This window comes from Mauremys reevesii, linkage group 3, assembly GCF_016161935.1.
Source record: "Mauremys reevesii isolate NIE-2019 linkage group 3, ASM1616193v1, whole genome shotgun sequence".
In the NCBI taxonomy this organism is placed as follows: Eukaryota; Metazoa; Chordata; order Testudines; family Geoemydidae; genus Mauremys; species Mauremys reevesii.
The window spans coordinates 205,066,126-205,084,487 of NC_052625.1; the positions used below are offsets into that span (position 1 = coordinate 205,066,126).

An 18,362-nucleotide genomic window follows, 5' to 3' on the forward strand; every position below is an offset into this window, starting at 1 on the left:
AAACATGACACCTGTGTGACCCAAAAAAGGTGAAAACGTGACTTCCCCCCATGTGAACCAAAAGACTGGGAGCATGACCCTAAAAAGTGAGACTGTGATGTCTGTGTTACCTGAACTGCTGGAAATCTGACCCTAAAAGGTGAAAACGTGACCCCCAAGTAACCCAAAAGGACAGAAATGTGACCCCATGGGCCCACTAGGCCAGAAACGTGACCCCATGTGACTGGAAAAGCTCAGAATCCAGAGGGCAAAGAAAAAGAACCAAATTCTCATGATTTTCAAGCCTTCCTTGTGATTTTTGAACCCTGGGAGTTGGCCACAACTATAGACATGAGTGGATCCAGGAAACCAGGCTTGGCTGGCTTGGGAAGGGGGCCGGAGCGAAGGGCAGCTCCCCAACCCCAGGGGTTAGCAGAGGGAACCTGGAGACCCTCTCTCTGAAGGCAGTGGGGCAGCTTCTCCCAGATGTGGATTAATGGTTGATTTTTGAATAGAGGAGAATGGGGACATGAGGAAACCAAACTACAATTCCCACCAGGACCTGTAGCAGGTTAGCTGAATGGAAATGGGTTGGGTTTTTTTCAGCTGTTTAGTATTTTAAGTAAAAAAAACAAAATTTGTAATGAAAAACACTTTCTGGGAACCATTTTGTTTCATTGAAAACCAGTTTCTGCAGAAGATTTTGGACCAGCACTAGCAAATCGACTCCGAAAGGGTAGAGAGCCACATGGGTACATGATACAAGAAAAGGCCCTGATCCTGGAGTTGCATCTGCATGGGCAGAGCCTTGCACCCATCTAGAATCACTGGGCTTCATGAAGACTCCAGGATCCGCCCATGAGGATCCGACTGCGGGATCAGAGCCTAGAAGTCCCTGGAGTGTCACAAAGTGGGGAGTGTGGATTTTTAGGACAGGCCCCACAAAATGAAAAACACTTGAGGAAAATGTAAAGGATTAAAAGGTAGAACTCAGCATGAAGCGGAGGGAGCGGCCAGTCCTCACCGTTCTCAACAAGGCCCAGCCAGAGTTTGCACACGCAGAAGAGAAAAGCTCTCGGCTCAGACGTGTGTGTAGAGCAGGCCTTCAGTGCAGCCCAGCCTGCATGGAGCTTTTGTGCCTACGGTATAATCCTAGCCCAGCTCTAGACATTAGCTAATGCACCCGATACACTCGCGCAACACGTCAGCACCCCACAGCTGGGCTTGGAGGGTTTGGATTTTTATCTGTGACTGTTGGTAAAAAAGCTTTTCACTAAGCTTGCAAACTTATTTGAGTTTGATTTAAGGATATTTTCTTTATATATTTTGACATGTGATGTAGACAGTTTGCGTTTTAACAGTTAGAAAGCATTAACTCTCAGTGTCTGTCATTAATTATTGTGTGACCAGCTCGAAAATTTCCTACAACTGTGAAAATGTTACTTGATCCTGTTAAAAAAATACTTCAAATCCATAATTTTGCACTACTGTGAAAATGTTAAAACTTCGGAAAAATGCCTAAAACATCGACATTATCCCTCGAAATTATAAAAAAAAAAAACTATATTACATGTATTTTTAATTTGGTGCAATACTAACTTTTACCACGAGAGGGCGCCGACATGTTTCAAAGCGACAACCCAGAGTCTAAACACTTGCAGGACTGAAGAATGAGGGAGATTTTAGAAGCCTTGCACCGAAGCCTTTAAAATGGCCTTAAAGTGAAAGCACAATGGGGGGTTCTCCCTACAGATGAGTGCGAATGAGAACGACCTGGTAGGTCTGCGTGTTACAACCAGAGAGATTATACCAACTGCTGCAGGGCGGGCGAGCAGTATGTGCTAAGAAATACTGCATGGGTTTTCCAAGGAATTTGTTGAGCCTCATGTGTCAGTAGCTTCATTCAGCAAATGGCGTCTGCACCAGCTATATCTCCACTGGGGATTAGATTAGCACCTGGTGCAATCAAGGGAAAAATCGGAGGACATCAGAACGGCCGTACCAGGTCAGACCAAAGGTCCATCTAGCCCCGTATTCTGTCCTCTGACAGTGGCCAATGCCAGGTGCCCCAGAGGGAATGAACAGAACAGGGAATCATCCAGTGATCCATCCCCTGTCACCCATTCCCAGCTTCTGCAAACAGAGGCTAGGGACACCATCCCTGCCCATTCTGGCTAATAGCCATTGATGGACCTGTCCTCAATGAATTTATCTAGTTCGTTTTTGAATCCTGTTAGAGTCTTGGCCTTCACAACATCCTCTGGCAAAGAGTTCCACAGGTTGACTGTGTGCGGTGTGAAGAAATACTTCCTTTTGTTTTAAACCTGCTGCCTATTCATTTCATTGGGTGACCCCTAGTTCTTGTGTTATAAGACGGAGTAAATAACACTTCCTTGTTTACTTTCTCCACACCAGTCATGATTTTATAGACCTCTATCATATCCCCCCTTAGTCGTCTCTTCTCCAAACTGAAAAGTCCCAGTCTTATTAATCTCTCCTCATACAGAAGCTGTTCCATACCCCTAATCATTTCTGTTGCCCTTTTCTGAACCTTTTCCAATTCCAATAGATCTTTTTTGAGATGAGGTGACCAGAACTGCAAGCAGCATTCTAGGGGGGGCGCACCATGGATTTATATAGAGGATTATCCTTTTCCGAATGGTTCCTTACATTGTTAGCTTTTTTGACTGTAGCTGCAATCAAGGTGCTGTCCACAATGACTCCAAGATCTCTCTCATAAGTGGTAACAGCTAATTTAGACCCCATTATTTTATAGGTATCCTTGGGATTATGTTTTCCAATGTGCATTACCTGGCACTTGTCAACCCTGAATTTCAGCTGCCATTTTGTTGCCCAGTCTCACAGTTCTGTGAGATCTCTTTGTACCTTCACAGTCAGCTTTGGACTTAACTATCTTCAGTAATTTTGTATCATCTGCAAATTTTGCCACCTCATTGTCCCTTTTTCCAGATTTATGAATATGTTGAACAACACTGGTCCCAGTACAGATCCTCAGCAGACCCCGCAACTTACATATCTCCACCGTGAAAACTGAATGTTTATTTCTACCCTTTGTTTCCTGTCTTTTAACCAGTTACTGATCCATGAGAGGACCTTCCCTCTTACCCTGTTGCTGGCTGTTTGCTAAAGAGCCTTTGGTGAGGGACCTTGCCAAGGGGTTTCTAAAAGTCCAGGTACACTTAGGGTGACCAGATGTCCCAATTTTATAGGGACAGTCCCGATTTTGGGGTCTTTGTCTTATATAGGCTCCTATTACACCACCCCCTCCCACACACACACCCTGTCCCGATTTTTCACATTTGCTGTCTGGTCACCCTAGGTACACTAGATCCACTGTATCACTCTTGTCCACAGGCTTGTTGACTCCCTCAAAGAATTCTAATAGATTGGTGAGGCATGATTTCCCTTTACAAAAGCTGTGTTGACTCTTCCCCAACTAAAAGTGTTCATTTATGTGTCTGATAATTCTGTTCTGTATTATAGTTTCAACCAATTTGCCTGGTACTGAAGTTAGACGAGCAGCATCAGGGAAAGAAGAGGAGAAATGTGATGTTGGAGGAGCTTCCTCTTCCTGTTCTTCCTTCTGACTCAGTACCGGGGGACGTTCAGTGTCTGGTGGGCGAGAGACCGATGGAGAAGGGAGAGGTGTAGGTCTCCAGCTTTGCTCCATGGCAGGTTTCCTGAACTATGCCCCGCACATGGCCTAAGGATCCCAATATGGCGGGAGTGGAACATGTGGTTGCATCCATGGCGGTTCACACCAGGATTGTGGTGCAGATGTGGATTGTGAATAGTGAGGCGGTGTAGATGAAGTTGTTGGAGACTGTCTTGAATAAGAGGGTGTGATGGAGCACTCCCCTTCTTCCTCGTCGTCGCTGGGGAAGAAAGATGCCATCCTCAGAGGAGAAAGGGAGGAATGCCGTCGTTAATCCTGAGAGGAGGGTGGAAGTGGGGGGAGGTCATGTCTGAGGAGAGGTGACTCAGGCATGTCAGATACCAGCAGTTTTTAGGGTATCTGAACTCCTGTGGAGGACGAAGGAGCATGATCGGTACCAGTGCACGACTCGATGTCGAAGGAGAGACACGTTCCCCTGAGCAGCCAGCAGGTGGAGATGAAGACTTGGGTAGCACAGAGGATTTGCCCAGTGTGGAGGCCTTGCCCTCTGCTGAGGATTTGATTGGTGCCGAGGACTTGCTCTGTGTTGACAGCTTCGGTGGTGCCAAAAAGGACGCTAAGGCCAGTGTTTTCGTGGGTGCCAGAGCTCCTGGCGTCAGTCTGTCTTGGTCTCTGGAGCTGAGAGACAGTGCCGAGAGCTGTAGGGCTGCCTGGTTAGAGTGTTTGGACCCTGGTTTTGTGTCGGTGCCAGAGCTATTCGGACGGGCTGTGGAACCATGTGCCCTGTCGGAGGATGTTGAGGTGACTGATGGTGTTTGTCCTGGTCTTTTCTGGCCCTGGCAGTCATAGAATCATAGAATATCAGGGTTGGAAGGGACCTCAGGAGGTATCTAGTCCAACCCCCTGCTCAAAGCAGGACCAACCCCAACTAAATCATCCCAGCCAGGGCTTTGTCAAGCCTGCCCTTCCCACTCCAGTATTACACGTTTCAAAATGCAGCTTGGCCCCCAACTTCCAGATGAGACAGGAATAATTAATGAATGCTAAATAAAATGAGGCGCAATCCTATACATCTGGGGAACCACACTAGGCTCCTGAGTGTGCTCCCACCTCACTACACAGCTCCTCGTGGCAGCAGCACGGGCTAGAGCAAAATCGCACCTGGTTGATGTGTCCTCCTGGGCGGCACAGCCTCTGACTCCAAGCCTTCACTTCCAGAACTGATGTTTCCAGCCTTCCCTGTTGCTATGAATACCCTGAAAAGGTAAATCTGGTGCACCGTGATAGTGCGTGGCCTTCCGGGAGACCTAGGCGTGAGTTCTCCTCCACCCCCACTCTCACTGAGTGGATAAAACACTTGAAATATCAGCATCAACTACCTCATTGCTGGTAGTTTGAGGAGGGGGAAGCAGGGCAGGCGGTTGGGAAGGAGATACAGCAGGGAGCTTGGAGGAAGGAAGGAAGAGAAACAGAGGGCAGCAATAGCGCTGGTCCTTCTGCGGACCATGTTTTCCCAATGAGCGATGCTGGATGTGACACTCAGGCCATCTACTAGGTTTGATTCCTGGGCAAATCTCCCATTGACATCAGAGTGAGCAGCTGTTGACTCAGGGAGCATGAAGCCACAATTCAAAATGGAACTCAGCCCTCTCCACTAACTGAGTTTGACATCCTTAGTCCAAGTGAATGAGCATGTGGTTGGGATTCAGGATGCCCTGCGTTCTGAGCCTGCCACAAAAAGGTCTGCCATGATGAATGCACCTTGGGCTTGCTTCCACTAGCTTCCTTTCTTCCGGGCATGGCTTGGGTTCACCAGCCTGGCTACGTCTACCCTTAAAAAGCTACAGCAGCTCAGTTGGAGGTCCACTCCTGTGCCACTTCAGTATAGACGCTACAGCGAGGGGAGAGGTTTGCCCATCGCTGTACATAATCCACCTTCTCAAGAATCAGTAGCCAGGTTAATAGATTTTCCCGTTAACCTAGTGCTGTTTACACTGGGGGTTAGATCTCTCAGGGGGGTGGATTTTTTACACTCCTGGGATACGTAGCTATGCCGAAGTAACTTTTCAGTGTAGACCAGACTTCAGTCCACTCATGGAGTTTTCCCTAGTGTTCAGTAGACTGACCTTGGTCTACACTGAAATCTTACAGCAGCTTTGCTACATCTCTTCCGCTGACCTAGCTGCCGCTTCTCGGGGAGATGGACAGCAGAACCCTTCCCCTCGGGCATTTTCTATACTGCAGCAGTACAACAGTGCTGCTGTAGTATTTTAAACGTAGAGACAGCCCACGGCCTTCAGTGCAGGAGACCGGACTAGGACCCTACATTTCTCTGACTCTCTAGATCTGGCAAGAGAGCATAAGGCTTAAGAACTGTTAGTGCAGAAGAACTAACCTGCAAACCTGTGTCAGTTTCCTTTTTGGAGAAGCATTTCAGACACTTTCCACAAGTAAGCCTGGCTGTTATCATGGCCAACTCACCCTGGAGAAGAAAGGGTTGTTGGTCACAGTGGTGGTGTTGATCAATAAGCAGCAGTTGTCACCTTCAGTTTGACTTCACTCCAGGCATAGTATCGCTGACTATTGGTGCCCTCTGAACCCTTCACATGAAATATGTAAGGCCCTTCGTTATGACTGAAGGCAGGTCTCTTCTCAGAGCAGTATACGCAGCACACACCAAAAGGAGCCAAGGACATCCCTGTTTGTCTTTTATCAATGCTAGATTTAGATCAGGACTGTTCTACCTGTAACACCTCCTACAGGACTGGTTCATGAACTTTGTGGTAAGCATAGAGATTTCCTTCCCCAGTTCTCATGATGTTCCACACCATATTTTATCATGTTCCAATAAGCACATACTGTGCCACAGATGATATTTCATATATGGGAACCCAAAACCAGATACTGTTCCAGAGCTGAGCCATCACTTAAAAATGTCAATTAGTCGAAGGACAAATAATCATCCTTTGTGATCTGCATGTGTTTTTCAGTAACTGAAGGTAGAACAGAAAGAAACTATTAGAAACCTTGCATTAGTAGAATACTTTACTAGCAATGTGTGCAGCAGGTAAGTGCTTTTAACAGAATTGGGATCGCAATCACAGAAACGTAGGCCTGGAAGGGTCCTCAAGAGGTCATCTAGTCTTCTCCCACCCCCTATGCTGAGGTAGGACAAAGTGTACCTAGACTATCACTGACACGTGTTTGTCTAACTGGTTCTTAAAAACCTCCAATGATGGGGATCCCACAACTTTCATTGGTGACCTGGTCCAGTACTTAACTAGCCTTACAGACAAAGTGTTTCCTTGTACCTAACCGAAATCTCTTGCTTATCCTACTGAGAACAACTGATCAATGTCTTCCTTAGAATAGCCTTAACCTATTTGAGACTTTGAGCCCCCCCTCAGTCTGCTTTTCTCAAGAAGAAACACGCATTTTTTGTTTTGAACTTTTCTTCATAGGTCAGGTTTTCTAAACCTATCATTTTTGCTGCTGCTCTGGACTCTTAAAGGTGGTGCCTAGCCCTGGACAGAATACCCCAGCTGAGGCTACACCAGTGCTGACTAAGGCTGAACAATTACCAGCCATGGCTTATGCAACACTCCTGTTAATGTGCCCCAGAATATTAGCCTTTTCTACAACTGTATCACACTGTTGGCTCCCATTCCATGCAGGCAATGCTTCCCCCATTCATGTTCTAAGTAGCACTTCCTTTGCACAACCCTAGCAGCAAACAAGACTTCCTGCTAGTGTCTCACTGACCAATGTCAGTCCGATTCAGAGATCCATGATTTGCTTGCAGTTAACTTTATGGGATTAGGATTTGAATAGCATTTCTAATCATGCGCTACAAGGAGCGGTGAATTACGTGAACCTTTGCTGTCCTTGTCCATTGGACACACGAACACTCACAAGCTTGAGGCTTGTAAAATGTGAGATCAAGTGTTTAGGGGGAAGCGTGAATTTATGCTGGGAAAACAGCAATTGGTCTCAACTTTTATCTCCATCACCTTTCCTGTATTAAAAGGTAAAAACATCAATAGTTGTGCCATTATAAACTCAACTATTTCTTACAGTTATAGATCTGAGAGCTGTGAGCACTTCACAACAGCTTGTGCTGTTCAGGCACAGAACGTCAAGTAGTCACTTATGTACCAAATCTACTTATAGTAGCAGCAATAAGACAGCAGCAGTGAATCTGAGGATGGTGATTGCATTTCTTCAGATGTTCAAATCTCTTCTTGACCAGATGAAGTGTGCCAGTCAATAACCACTGCCTGTCAGCTCCTTGCTAAAGGACACCGCGTAGGACAAAATGGCATTGGTGGTGCTTTTGCTGCTACAGATAGCTCTGTGCACCCCTTCCTGGGTCAATATAGAATTGGATGTTACCTCTCCCTGCAACAAGGGACTAGTGTGCGGTCAGTACACACCGCACTGTCTGCTAAAACACTTGAGCACAGCCCACTCACCCAGCAAGTAGGCAAAACAAGGTCCAAGAAATCTTTCCTAGGACCTACCACAACAAATACACGTTTAGAAAGGCTGATTTTATTTGCTCTCGGTAAAAGCAAGAATGGGACAGAGAATGATGGTTTATTTTTATACAGTTTGATGTAGTACATGGTATAAAGGAATGTGTTTTAAATAAAAAGCCAATGAGTGTAGAGCAGCAGTGTATTTATTCCTATGCCTACCATTTATTTTTACTTAATCGTTTAGATCTAGCCTTAGAATCAAGACTAGAGGTTTCTTCACAGCCATGACTTCCAAAGCAAGAAGCTTGGCTTTGAGCATTATCAGACTTTGAGGTCTTTGGTGCATCGGCCATCCTGCTACTCAGCACAGGTTGTTTTCAGGCGAGTTGGCTCACTCTAGCCAATGGAGAAGAGTATGGGTTGTTTTGTTTTTTTAAAAAACACATCAAGATGTTTTTTAAAACAGTTGTAAAATAAATACAAGTTAAATTGGTAATGGAAACTGAAAATTACAACTCTTGCCATTTTTGCCCTGGCAAAAAGGTAGCAGTCAATATTGCTCTGATAGCTGATTACATTAAAGACACCTGCACTGGCATTAGTTCATAGCATGCAGCTCACTTAAATATGCATCAGGTTAATTAAATCTTAGCATGGACATTGCTAGGTCAGGCCACAGCACATTTTAGAATCCAGATGACTCCACCACTGTATGAAAAAAGCACATGGAAGCTCCTTTTAGACTGTTTTCTACACAAGCCTTAGGAGTCATTCAACACACATGGGGAAGGATGCTTCTTCTAAGTACAAATACAAGATTTGCTAGAAAGCAGTAATATAAAATTACTGCTAATACTTCAGCGGAATTGTTTCTTTAGCACATGCATTTACAGTGGATGCTTTTCCCCTCTTTTCAAACCAACACTGAGTGTCTCGTACTCCACAAGTAAATGAAAGCCAAGCCGCACAGTTGGAAATCATGTTTTTATATGAACAGAAGTAGACCATCTAGAAATATTTCAGTTTATTTAACTTGTTAAGTAGAATATGAAACTGAATTTGTAGCTAGTTGTATCAGAGAGTGGACTGTTCTCTAACTGCTCGGTGTTTAATGAACACGGCTTCTACAAAGGATCCCAACAGACTTACAGAGGTGGGCTAAGCCCCATTAAGCAAATAAAGACCCCATGTTTTAAACAGACCATACAAAAATTGATGTATACTCCATTTTCCCTTTTTTGATAATGTTAGAAAGTGCAGATTTAACAAAAAGGTAGCCATATTCTGTCTATTTACAATGCTGATCAATATGCTTAATACGCGAGAAACAAAAACAGTGTCAATTCATCACCTAGAGCTCCCGTTTCTTGCTTTTTCCCCCAGCAGCCACTCAACTGGGCAGGGTGAACGAGTACAAAGGAGAGAAACTGCCAAAACAGAGAGGACCAGGAAGACACATCCGTAAAGTTACTAAACTGATAGCAGGTCAAAACAAGAATCTAACCTTCAAAGACTCATTTCATTAAAGTCAAGTCAAGTCAGGGTCATTTGCTGATTTCACTATTTAGTGGAGGAAGATCAAGCAACCAAGTGCACAAAGGTCAGGCCAAGCCAGTCAGATAGAGAAAAGCAGATTTTTGGGGTTCTGCTAGAAACTTTCATGTGTGTTCTTTGCTGGAGAATCCTCCTTCACTGTTTTTATGCAAGCCAGCTGGACGTTAAAATGCTCTCCTTAACAAGGCACCCAATTGAACATGAGCAGTCTAAATTAGCTTGGGGTCCTCCTTCAACTCTCTTCTCCACTAGAATTGGATGAAGCCATCCATGATTTCAGCACAGGTGTCTTTTTGGGAAAATAGCAAAGCTAGCATACCCTTATCTACAGATGAAGCATGAAAGCGAAGCAGAAAAGTTAAACACCCATGGGTGCACAAAAACACAGGGATCCCAATTCTACCTCCCTGCATGAGTCACCTGCTGTCTTCCAACAGGATTAAATGATGAGCTCGAGAATGACCATGAAGAACAAATTAAATGTTATCATCGTAAAGAATTTAACATCAGAAAAAGAGGAAGTTGTAGGGGAGGCAATAATTCAACACAACTGCCAACTTCTTTTTTGTTTTTAAAAGACTAGTTTACTTAACCTTTTGCTAGGCTACGAAATGCCCTGTTCGAGCAGCTAATAGTAGAGACTTTAAGTTCATATTAACTGTTGTCAGTTTGGGAACTGCATGTTATAGTCACACACACAGAAAGTAGACAACCACATCACCCTCCATCAAAAACTAGTGCATGCAAATACCTCATCCATATCATAAAACCCATTGGCTATGCAGGAGGAGAGAGGGGGAAGATACTAGTGAACGGACATTGGCTAGAGGGAAATTAGTAGGCATAACATTTTACCTTGAAAGCTCAATCAGTGCTTTGTATTAACTTTGGCAACCATACCAGGTTGCCATCTTGTAGTTAACACATCACACCATGAAGAAAAGCAAATAAAAGCAGCATGCAGGCAAAAGGAAAGAAGTTGCCAGTGAGAAAAAATGGCAGCAGGAACAGTTCTGAATGGCTAGGTCACCAAAAAGGAGACTTAGATAAATTTAAGATCTTTGCACCACTCTTTGTCCTCTATTCACTACACCAACAATCACAGTAAAGCAACCACAAAAGAGTTTAATATTTTTAAATGGTCACGTGTGGATGGTACGTCTCCTGCACATGCTTCCACCAAAACAAAAAAGGAAAAAAAAAAAGTTCCTTTCCACATAAGGCACAGGACAAAATTAACCCCATTTACATACTCAAGGCGAAAATGAGTTTTTTTTTCCTGGCTTTTTTTGCTGATGCATGTCTATAGAATATGGTGACTCAAGCACATTATCCATAACAGAAAATTCCACTGTTGTACAAAATAAAGTGTTAATTCTAACTTTTATTCTTATACAATTTGCAGAATAGAGTTGAAATGATTGCTATAAGTTTTAATGTCAAGAACGGGACTATAATACAACCAAAATGTAGTGGTGAGTTGAGCAGATACATTTAAAAAAAAAAAAGTCACAGACATGATTTTTCTATACATGTTGAGAAAATTATAGTCAGCAAGCTGTCCTAAATGGAAGAACAAAGGGAGGCTGGAGCTTTGTTAAGATGAGGAACAAAACATTCATTTAAGGTTAAAAGTGGGCAGAGTGGTTTATTTTGCAGCGAGAAAAAAAAGGGGGGGGGAAGGGGTAGACGGCGATTGGTGATCTAGGAGAACGTTCAGCAACACTTGTTCTTCCAGCCTGTCACCCCTCCTCCACTGCTGATATCTACATTTTCACTGTTGGGCTCTTTTACAGGGGTCTGCAATGAAAAGACACACCGATTACATTCTGAAGGGATGCAAACATTCAGCACCCAAGCGAAAGAAGAATGCAAAAGGACCATGTTTATACTGGGGGTAACATGGCCATACATTAGATGTGGTCCTCAACTCGCACAGAACTTTGTGGAGATCTGGAGTTAAAATTTGCAGCTCAGCTGAACCAGTCCTACAATATCAAACTCATCTCTGGAATTTGGAACAAACTTTGCAGTTTGGGCCCATCACTAAAATAAACTGAACTTTGCTTGCAGCCCTTGCTTTTGGGACTTATACTGGGGCTATCCTACCACCAAGTCACAGAGTACACTAGGGAGACAGACATTCAGGCAACAGCTTAGAATAGATTTAGCTGGGGGTTCGAGTATCACTTATTTGGGCTCTTCTAAAAATTATCTGGGGTCAGAATAATCTACGTACAGAGAAGCGCTGTTTTGGTAGGCAGCTTAGACAAACTGCCTCTTGTTTGGCTAACGTTCAGGCAAGTCATTCTCCCCAGCAGCTAAGACTGTTAATATTTTTAGCAGAAGCAGTTTACTCAGATCACACAAAACCACTTACAATAGCAATATATCTGCTCTATATTTTCAATTCCTTCTCGGGCAATTATCTACCACAGGGGTTCTCTCCCCCGCCCTCCAATACAAGCGCTTTAAAAAAAAAACAACAACCACCGTCTTACACATTTGGCTTGCTTTCCAGTTTTCAGTATCAAGTCTGCTGATTGGAACGTATTTTCTGTGAAGTACTTGCATGTCTAGTCAGGAGTTTGCTTTTAAGTTGCTTTGTAAGACAAATTCTGAGACACGAAGACACCCATGCTTGCTTGCATCATGGGATGCAAACTTGGTTAGACCTCACTGAAACCTTAAGCTCAAGTGGTTTTGCTCAGATGCTAACCTCTATTTTCAGCTGCTCAGAACCTGATCTAAGTGATCCATTAGCATGTTGCTGTATTGCAGGATAGCAGCTATGTTTCTATTTCTTTCTCCTTTACCACAATACCCCTGCAGAGCTAGAAAAATACCCCCAGTTTCAGACAGCCACTCTAGACTTGTGTGTCAAAGTGTCTTCTCAAAAACAATGTTAGCACTTAACAGTTCCTATTTCCCAGCAATGCCTGATTTATTGCAATAAAGGTGCCATCTAAGACAAAATGAAGTATCCAAAGTTTCCCCTGGTTGTATAGCGCGTCTGCAAAACGTGTCGATTTTCGTTTTACAATTGGAATCTACACCTCTTCAGCTACATTCTCAGGTCTTGCTAGTTTTGATTTGTATGAGATATTTTAAGCGATTTTGGCTTTCAATAAGCAGTCTAGAGAAAACAAATTCTGTGGGCACTTACCTTTCGAAGAATGTCTTCTGCTAATGTGAGGAATGCCTTCTCAATGTTTATATTTGCTTTTGCACTAGTTTCGAAAAACCTAATACCATGCTCCCTCGCAATCTAAACCAAAAGAGGCAAGACGATTAGCATTAGCAAGCCTTACAGGCAGTTTATACATTGGTACTCAATGATAACTATGGTTAGTAACCAGCTTGCTGTAGCAGGTGTAATCTTTGTTTCCAGTACAGCAGACAGGAGTGCAAGGATTACTAGTTAATCAAACTAGGAAGATATGGGTAAAACAGTCTAATTGTCCGTGAAGACAAAACAGTTTTACTGAGGTACACAGAAATAGGTATTCAGACATGATTATAAACAGTTACAAAATCTAATACATGACACCAATCAATGTCATGGTATAAATGATTGAAGCAAAAGGATTTTGATTAAATAAATGGAGAGATACCAATCTCCTAGAACTGGAAGGGACCCTGAAAGGTCACTGAGTCCAGTCCCTGCCTTCACTAGCAGGACCAAGTACTGATTTTGCCCCAGATCCCTAAGTGGCCCTCTCAAGGATTGAACTCCCAACCCTGGGTTTAGCAGGCCAATAATCAAACCACTGAGCTATCCCTCCCACCCCAGAAAACACTCTCCTGGGTTTACAAGTCATTAGCAAGTCCAATATTAGTTATATTATTCTTTGGCAGGCCTTACAATGGAGTTTAAATTCTCTAGCAATACAACCCCTGAAGCAGCTTGAGTTTTATAATGGCCGGTTGGATGATTCCATACTTTTCCCTTTGCAAATCGGGGAAGGTCTCAGTGACAATTTTTTGCAAACCAGTTCTTGCTTGACACTCACCTGTTCTCCTTTTGTTTTAAGTACAACTCTCTTATCTTCCATGTCACACTTGTTTCCTAACAGCATCCTCTCCACATCTTCATTGGCATGCTAAAAGAGGAACAAGCAATAGCTCGTTATATATGTTTTCACATCCGCTCAAAGATAACATGCGCATACCGTGTTCACCTCTGTATTAACTCATCTTTTTGGCATTTTGGTTCAATTCATATAGAGGGGGGAGCCCACCCTCTTTGGTGGAGCTTGGCAGGACTGTGCTAAGACGCATGTTCCCTAAGGAGAACTCATACCCTGGAAGTGGTATATGGCAGGAAAAGCCTACAGCTTCAAGGCAACCCTGCCATCGCCAGCAGACGTCAATTTTCCCCTTGTTTTCCTATCCCTGTAGTCTGGGATTAGAAAAGCCTCCTTTCATAGAAAGGACCAAATGGTGTTTGGCAGTCTGCATTCTTCTAAAGACATTAACCTACTGAATGCTGCTTAAATTAAGCTCAGTTACCCACGGAAAGAATCAACTTCCTGCCCCACTAAGAAGATTTAATGTCTGCTGGCTTACTGCCTTTAGAACATTTAGTCCTGTTTTCATAAAGGCTAAAACGCTAAGGACAGATAAAAGAGAAAGTCTAGGGTTGCCAACACAGATAACCAAGCTCTCATGCACTGGAATCACTGATTTTGACGTAACTTTCTCAGGATATGTCTGCACTATGGAGAAAATACCGGCATAGCTATGCCTGCCTAGCCCCATGATACAGATGCAGCCTACACTGACAGAAGGGTTTTTTCTGTCACTGTAGAAATACCATCTCCCTGAATGAAGTTAGCGCTCTTCTGTTGGCACAGCTGTACTGGTCAGGGGCATGTTTTTTCCCCCCACACCCCTGACTGATACAGCTTTGCCAACAAGTGTAGATCAGGCCTAAGTGTTTCTAGACTCCTTTGCAGTGTGTTATGGTGCAGACAGTAGCTTGTTTAAGCACCATGTTTAAAAAGGTCAACCACTGCAAAGTTAAATAGCTGAGCGGTTAGCAGGAAATGCTTCCAGCTAAGTTCTAACAGCTCTTCTTGAGTTACTTGGTAGGGTGATCATACAGATGTAGGGCTGGGTGAACAGTTCAATTATCCAAACCCAATCTGTACAAAAGCATTTAGTTTCCATTCAGCAGCTAGAAACCCATTTACATGGTGATCTTGGAATGCTTCAACACAACGCACACTAAAATGGGAAATCCGGCCCTGGAGATTGAGTACAGTGGATGGATCTGGTTTGTTAGCATTGTTTGAGAAAAGGAAAAAGAATTTCTAGCATCACTGAATCGGAAGAGTACAATGAATATGTTAATCTTATTCTAAGTGTCAGCTTTGTATCTCATACTGGTCTGCACATGCTGACAAGCACACAAGCTGCTCGTCTGAATCCTGCTTCATAGGGTGGGTGCTGGTTTCACGACACCCCTGTAATGCGGCACAAAGGGTACCAAGAAAAAATGGTGTTACACCATTGCTCAAACTGCAAACAAAAATATAGAAACTAATGTGCAGAGAAGGAATTTTATAATGTACAACATTTTAATGAAACTGACTGCTTTACTGGATGTCTAAGGGAGCAATTTCAAAGCCTACAATATCAAATACTGAGAGAACTTTTCTGGACAGTCTGACAAGACAGTTACCTGGTCATCTGGAACAGAACAGAGCCTTAAACATTTGTCCATTAATATCTGCTTACAGGGAAGCCTTCCCTACTTACACGATAGTAACCAATAATTGTGACAAACTCATAGCTCTGGAAGTCCTCCTGGACCAATAGAACATAAAGCACCAGTTAGTGGAGAATTCAAGTATTTCTGGTGACATGCCAGCAGAAACTTTTTGGAAGGGTTTGTAATCTGAATTTACTTCTGTTTCAACAATCTTAAGGAATACTCTAGTAGTAGATATTTATTAACATAAATAACCAACAAACCAAAGATCTATATAATCTGGTTTTCCTGCTTACAGCAGTGGCCCAAACAAGTTGTTTCAGAAGGAGGCCTGCTTGACCAGGATCAACTCAGTTTTGGATTTTTTGGAAGACTACTTAGATGGCAAGGAGGAAAGATCAAAGAAACATGCACTGAAAATATTGACCTTTGAGAGAGAGTGCTATTTGTCACACAGTGCTTACACAACAACAACAGATATCTCTGAAGTACAGCCAGACTCCACCACACAATACCAGAGACTTAGATTAACTTCTACTGGCTAAAGTGAAAAACGTGTACCGTGCCACCTTGCTTTTTGGAAGGAACACGTTAGTCTATCATGTACTTGAAGTGCTAACTTCTTCAGTAATTTAAGTTAATTGATTCCATCTCACTTTTTTCTTACACTTTTTGATTTCCCAGTTTCTCCACTCTCTTCTCTTACAATCAGGGCTTACGTATCCTACAATTCCATGACTATGAAATTTGCTACAGAAGTGCACTCTTGCCACAAAACTGTTACAGAATGTAAACTCCGGTTTAAAAATGTACATTTCTAGTGGTCACTGAGAGGAAAACCTTGAAAGCATGAACTGTTTAAACCAAGGTCTGCAGACCATCTGAAGCAATAGCTATGAAGTGTCAACTGCCTCATGTGTTTCACCTGGATATTAACTATGAAACTGAAGACAGGAGTGAAGTAGTTAAATCATATAAAGGCCATGTCTACAACACAACGTTTTGCCACCTCAAGTTACACTGGCACAGAGCCGCTACAGGTAGTTTATTGCTTGTGAGCATGCATACTTGGCTCCTTGCAGCGGTGTTGCATGTACTCACCAGAAGTGAGTGTGTTGATGCAGTGCAATGCACCATGGGTAGGTATCCACGTGTACAACCTGCACCATTTAGTGTGCAGTCTTTTGGGTGGTTTTGGCAATGCGTGGTGCAGCAGAATCGAGTCATGCAGTGGTGACTGGGAACAACTTGCCATATTTCCATCCCATGATGTGTGTGTCTAGTTTCAATTTCCCATGAACCCAAGCAGGGCTTGTCATTGTCTGCCATCTCTGACAAACAGCCTGTCCAGCTCGGCACTACTGTCATGAGCATTGCAAGCACTGGACGCATGATCCTCTGGTGTTTGCAGAGCCACAAGAACCACTGCAGAGAATTTGACTATTTCCAGGTCAGTTTACTGTGGGACATAACTAGAATCAATTCAAGGTTCTTGGTGGCATTTATGGAACAGCTGCCAACAGTAGAGCACTGCTTCTGGGCCTGAGAAATGAGCACTGACTGGTGAGATTGTCATCCTAAACATGCATTATGATGCAAGCAGTTGCTGCAGAATTTCCATATCAATGAACGAGGCCTTGTGCCTCTGTGTGCTGAGCTCGCCGCAGCCATTCAACCTCTGAGGCACCAAACAGAGCTGCACTGACAGTGGAGAAGCAAGTGGTGATCACACTGGAAACTTGCAATGCTGGACTGATACTGGTCAATGGGGAGTCATTTTAGAGTGGAAAAATCCATTGTGGGGGTCATCGCCATCTCTTGCTATGCAGGACTGACACTCTGCAACGTGCAGGTCATAGCGGGTGGCTTTGCAGCTATGGTGTCCCCAAACCATGGTGGAGCAACAAATGGCACACATGCCTATTGTGGCCCCCAGAGCACATCAACAGAAAGGACTACTTCTCCACGGTTATGCAAGTGAATGCTTCACTCACATCAATGCGGGCTGGACAGGGAAGGTGCATGACATCTTTAATAACACAGGACTGTTCAGAAAACTACAAGCAGAGACCTTCTTTCCCAAGTAGTGGATTACCAATAGCAATCATGGGGGATCCAGCCTACCCCATAACTCCTCTGGCTCACAAAACTGTACACCAGCCACCTCAACAGCACTAAGGAAAGATTCAACTACAAGCTCAGCAGGTGCAGAATGACAGATGGATGTGCTTTTGGTAGACTGAAAGGGTGCTGGCATTGTTTACTCAGACTGAATTTCAGTGTGAAAAATATCCCAATGGTTATAGCTGCCTGTTGTGTCCTGCACAATATTTGTGAAGCAAATGGGGAAGTTGCCATGGGGTAGAGGTGGAGCAGCTGTCTGCCAAGTTTGAACAGCCACACACAAGGGCTATCAGACAAGCTCAAAGAGGAGCTATATGGGTTAGGGAGGCTTTGAAAGAACACTAACAGCAAGCCACAGTAATGTGCGGTGGTGTACTGGTGCTGCAGTACAGGGGTCTGTTAGGAACTGTAAGATGCTTGCTACACATCTGTGCATATATCACTGACAGTGCAGTTAATAATGTAGGTGCTTGCTGTACATTTGATGACGACTATACTGATTGGCACCAATTCTATGGGTTGAGTGTGTACAACACCATTACTTTCATTGCCCATAGGCATTATACACCAGGTGTTGTAAACTAATAAAGATTAATAACTTTAGAAACAAAAAGTTCACTTATGAAACAGTTCCCAACAATCTGAAGAACATAAACGTAAACACATTTTAACTTGAAATTTAGAAACCTAAACAAACAGGAGGAAGGCACACTGATATCCACTGTAGCTGCATGTGCATCAACTGTGGCTCACGGGTCCGTGTAGGTGAAGCTGTGGTTGTCCATTCTTTCCCCCAGTTGGAGTGGCAGGAGCAGGCATGTGGGCTCTGAGGCCATGTGGAATGCTTGGGGTGGGGAGAAAGAGAAGGGAAGTG

At 43.7% G+C, this 18,362-nt stretch overlaps 1 protein-coding gene across 2 annotated transcripts in view; it reads right to left on the reverse strand.

Annotated features, from left to right (window-relative positions):
• Nucleotides 1-9,064: 9,064 nt before the first annotated feature.
• The window catches only part of RAB10 (RAB10, member RAS oncogene family), a 55,024-nt gene continuing 45,726 nt past the window's right edge, over nucleotides 9,065-18,362 (reverse strand). For both annotated transcript variants that reach the window (XM_039529214.1, XM_039529213.1), the window contains 3 exons: nucleotides 13,662-13,751; nucleotides 12,815-12,916; nucleotides 9,065-11,448 (listed from right to left, as the gene is read on the reverse strand). In XM_039529214.1, coding sequence (XP_039385148.1) covers nucleotides 11,365-11,448; nucleotides 12,815-12,916; nucleotides 13,662-13,751 — 276 coding nt within the window. In that variant the 3' untranslated portion in view covers nucleotides 9,065-11,364. The remainder of the gene's footprint in view (nucleotides 11,449-12,814; nucleotides 12,917-13,661; nucleotides 13,752-18,362) is intronic.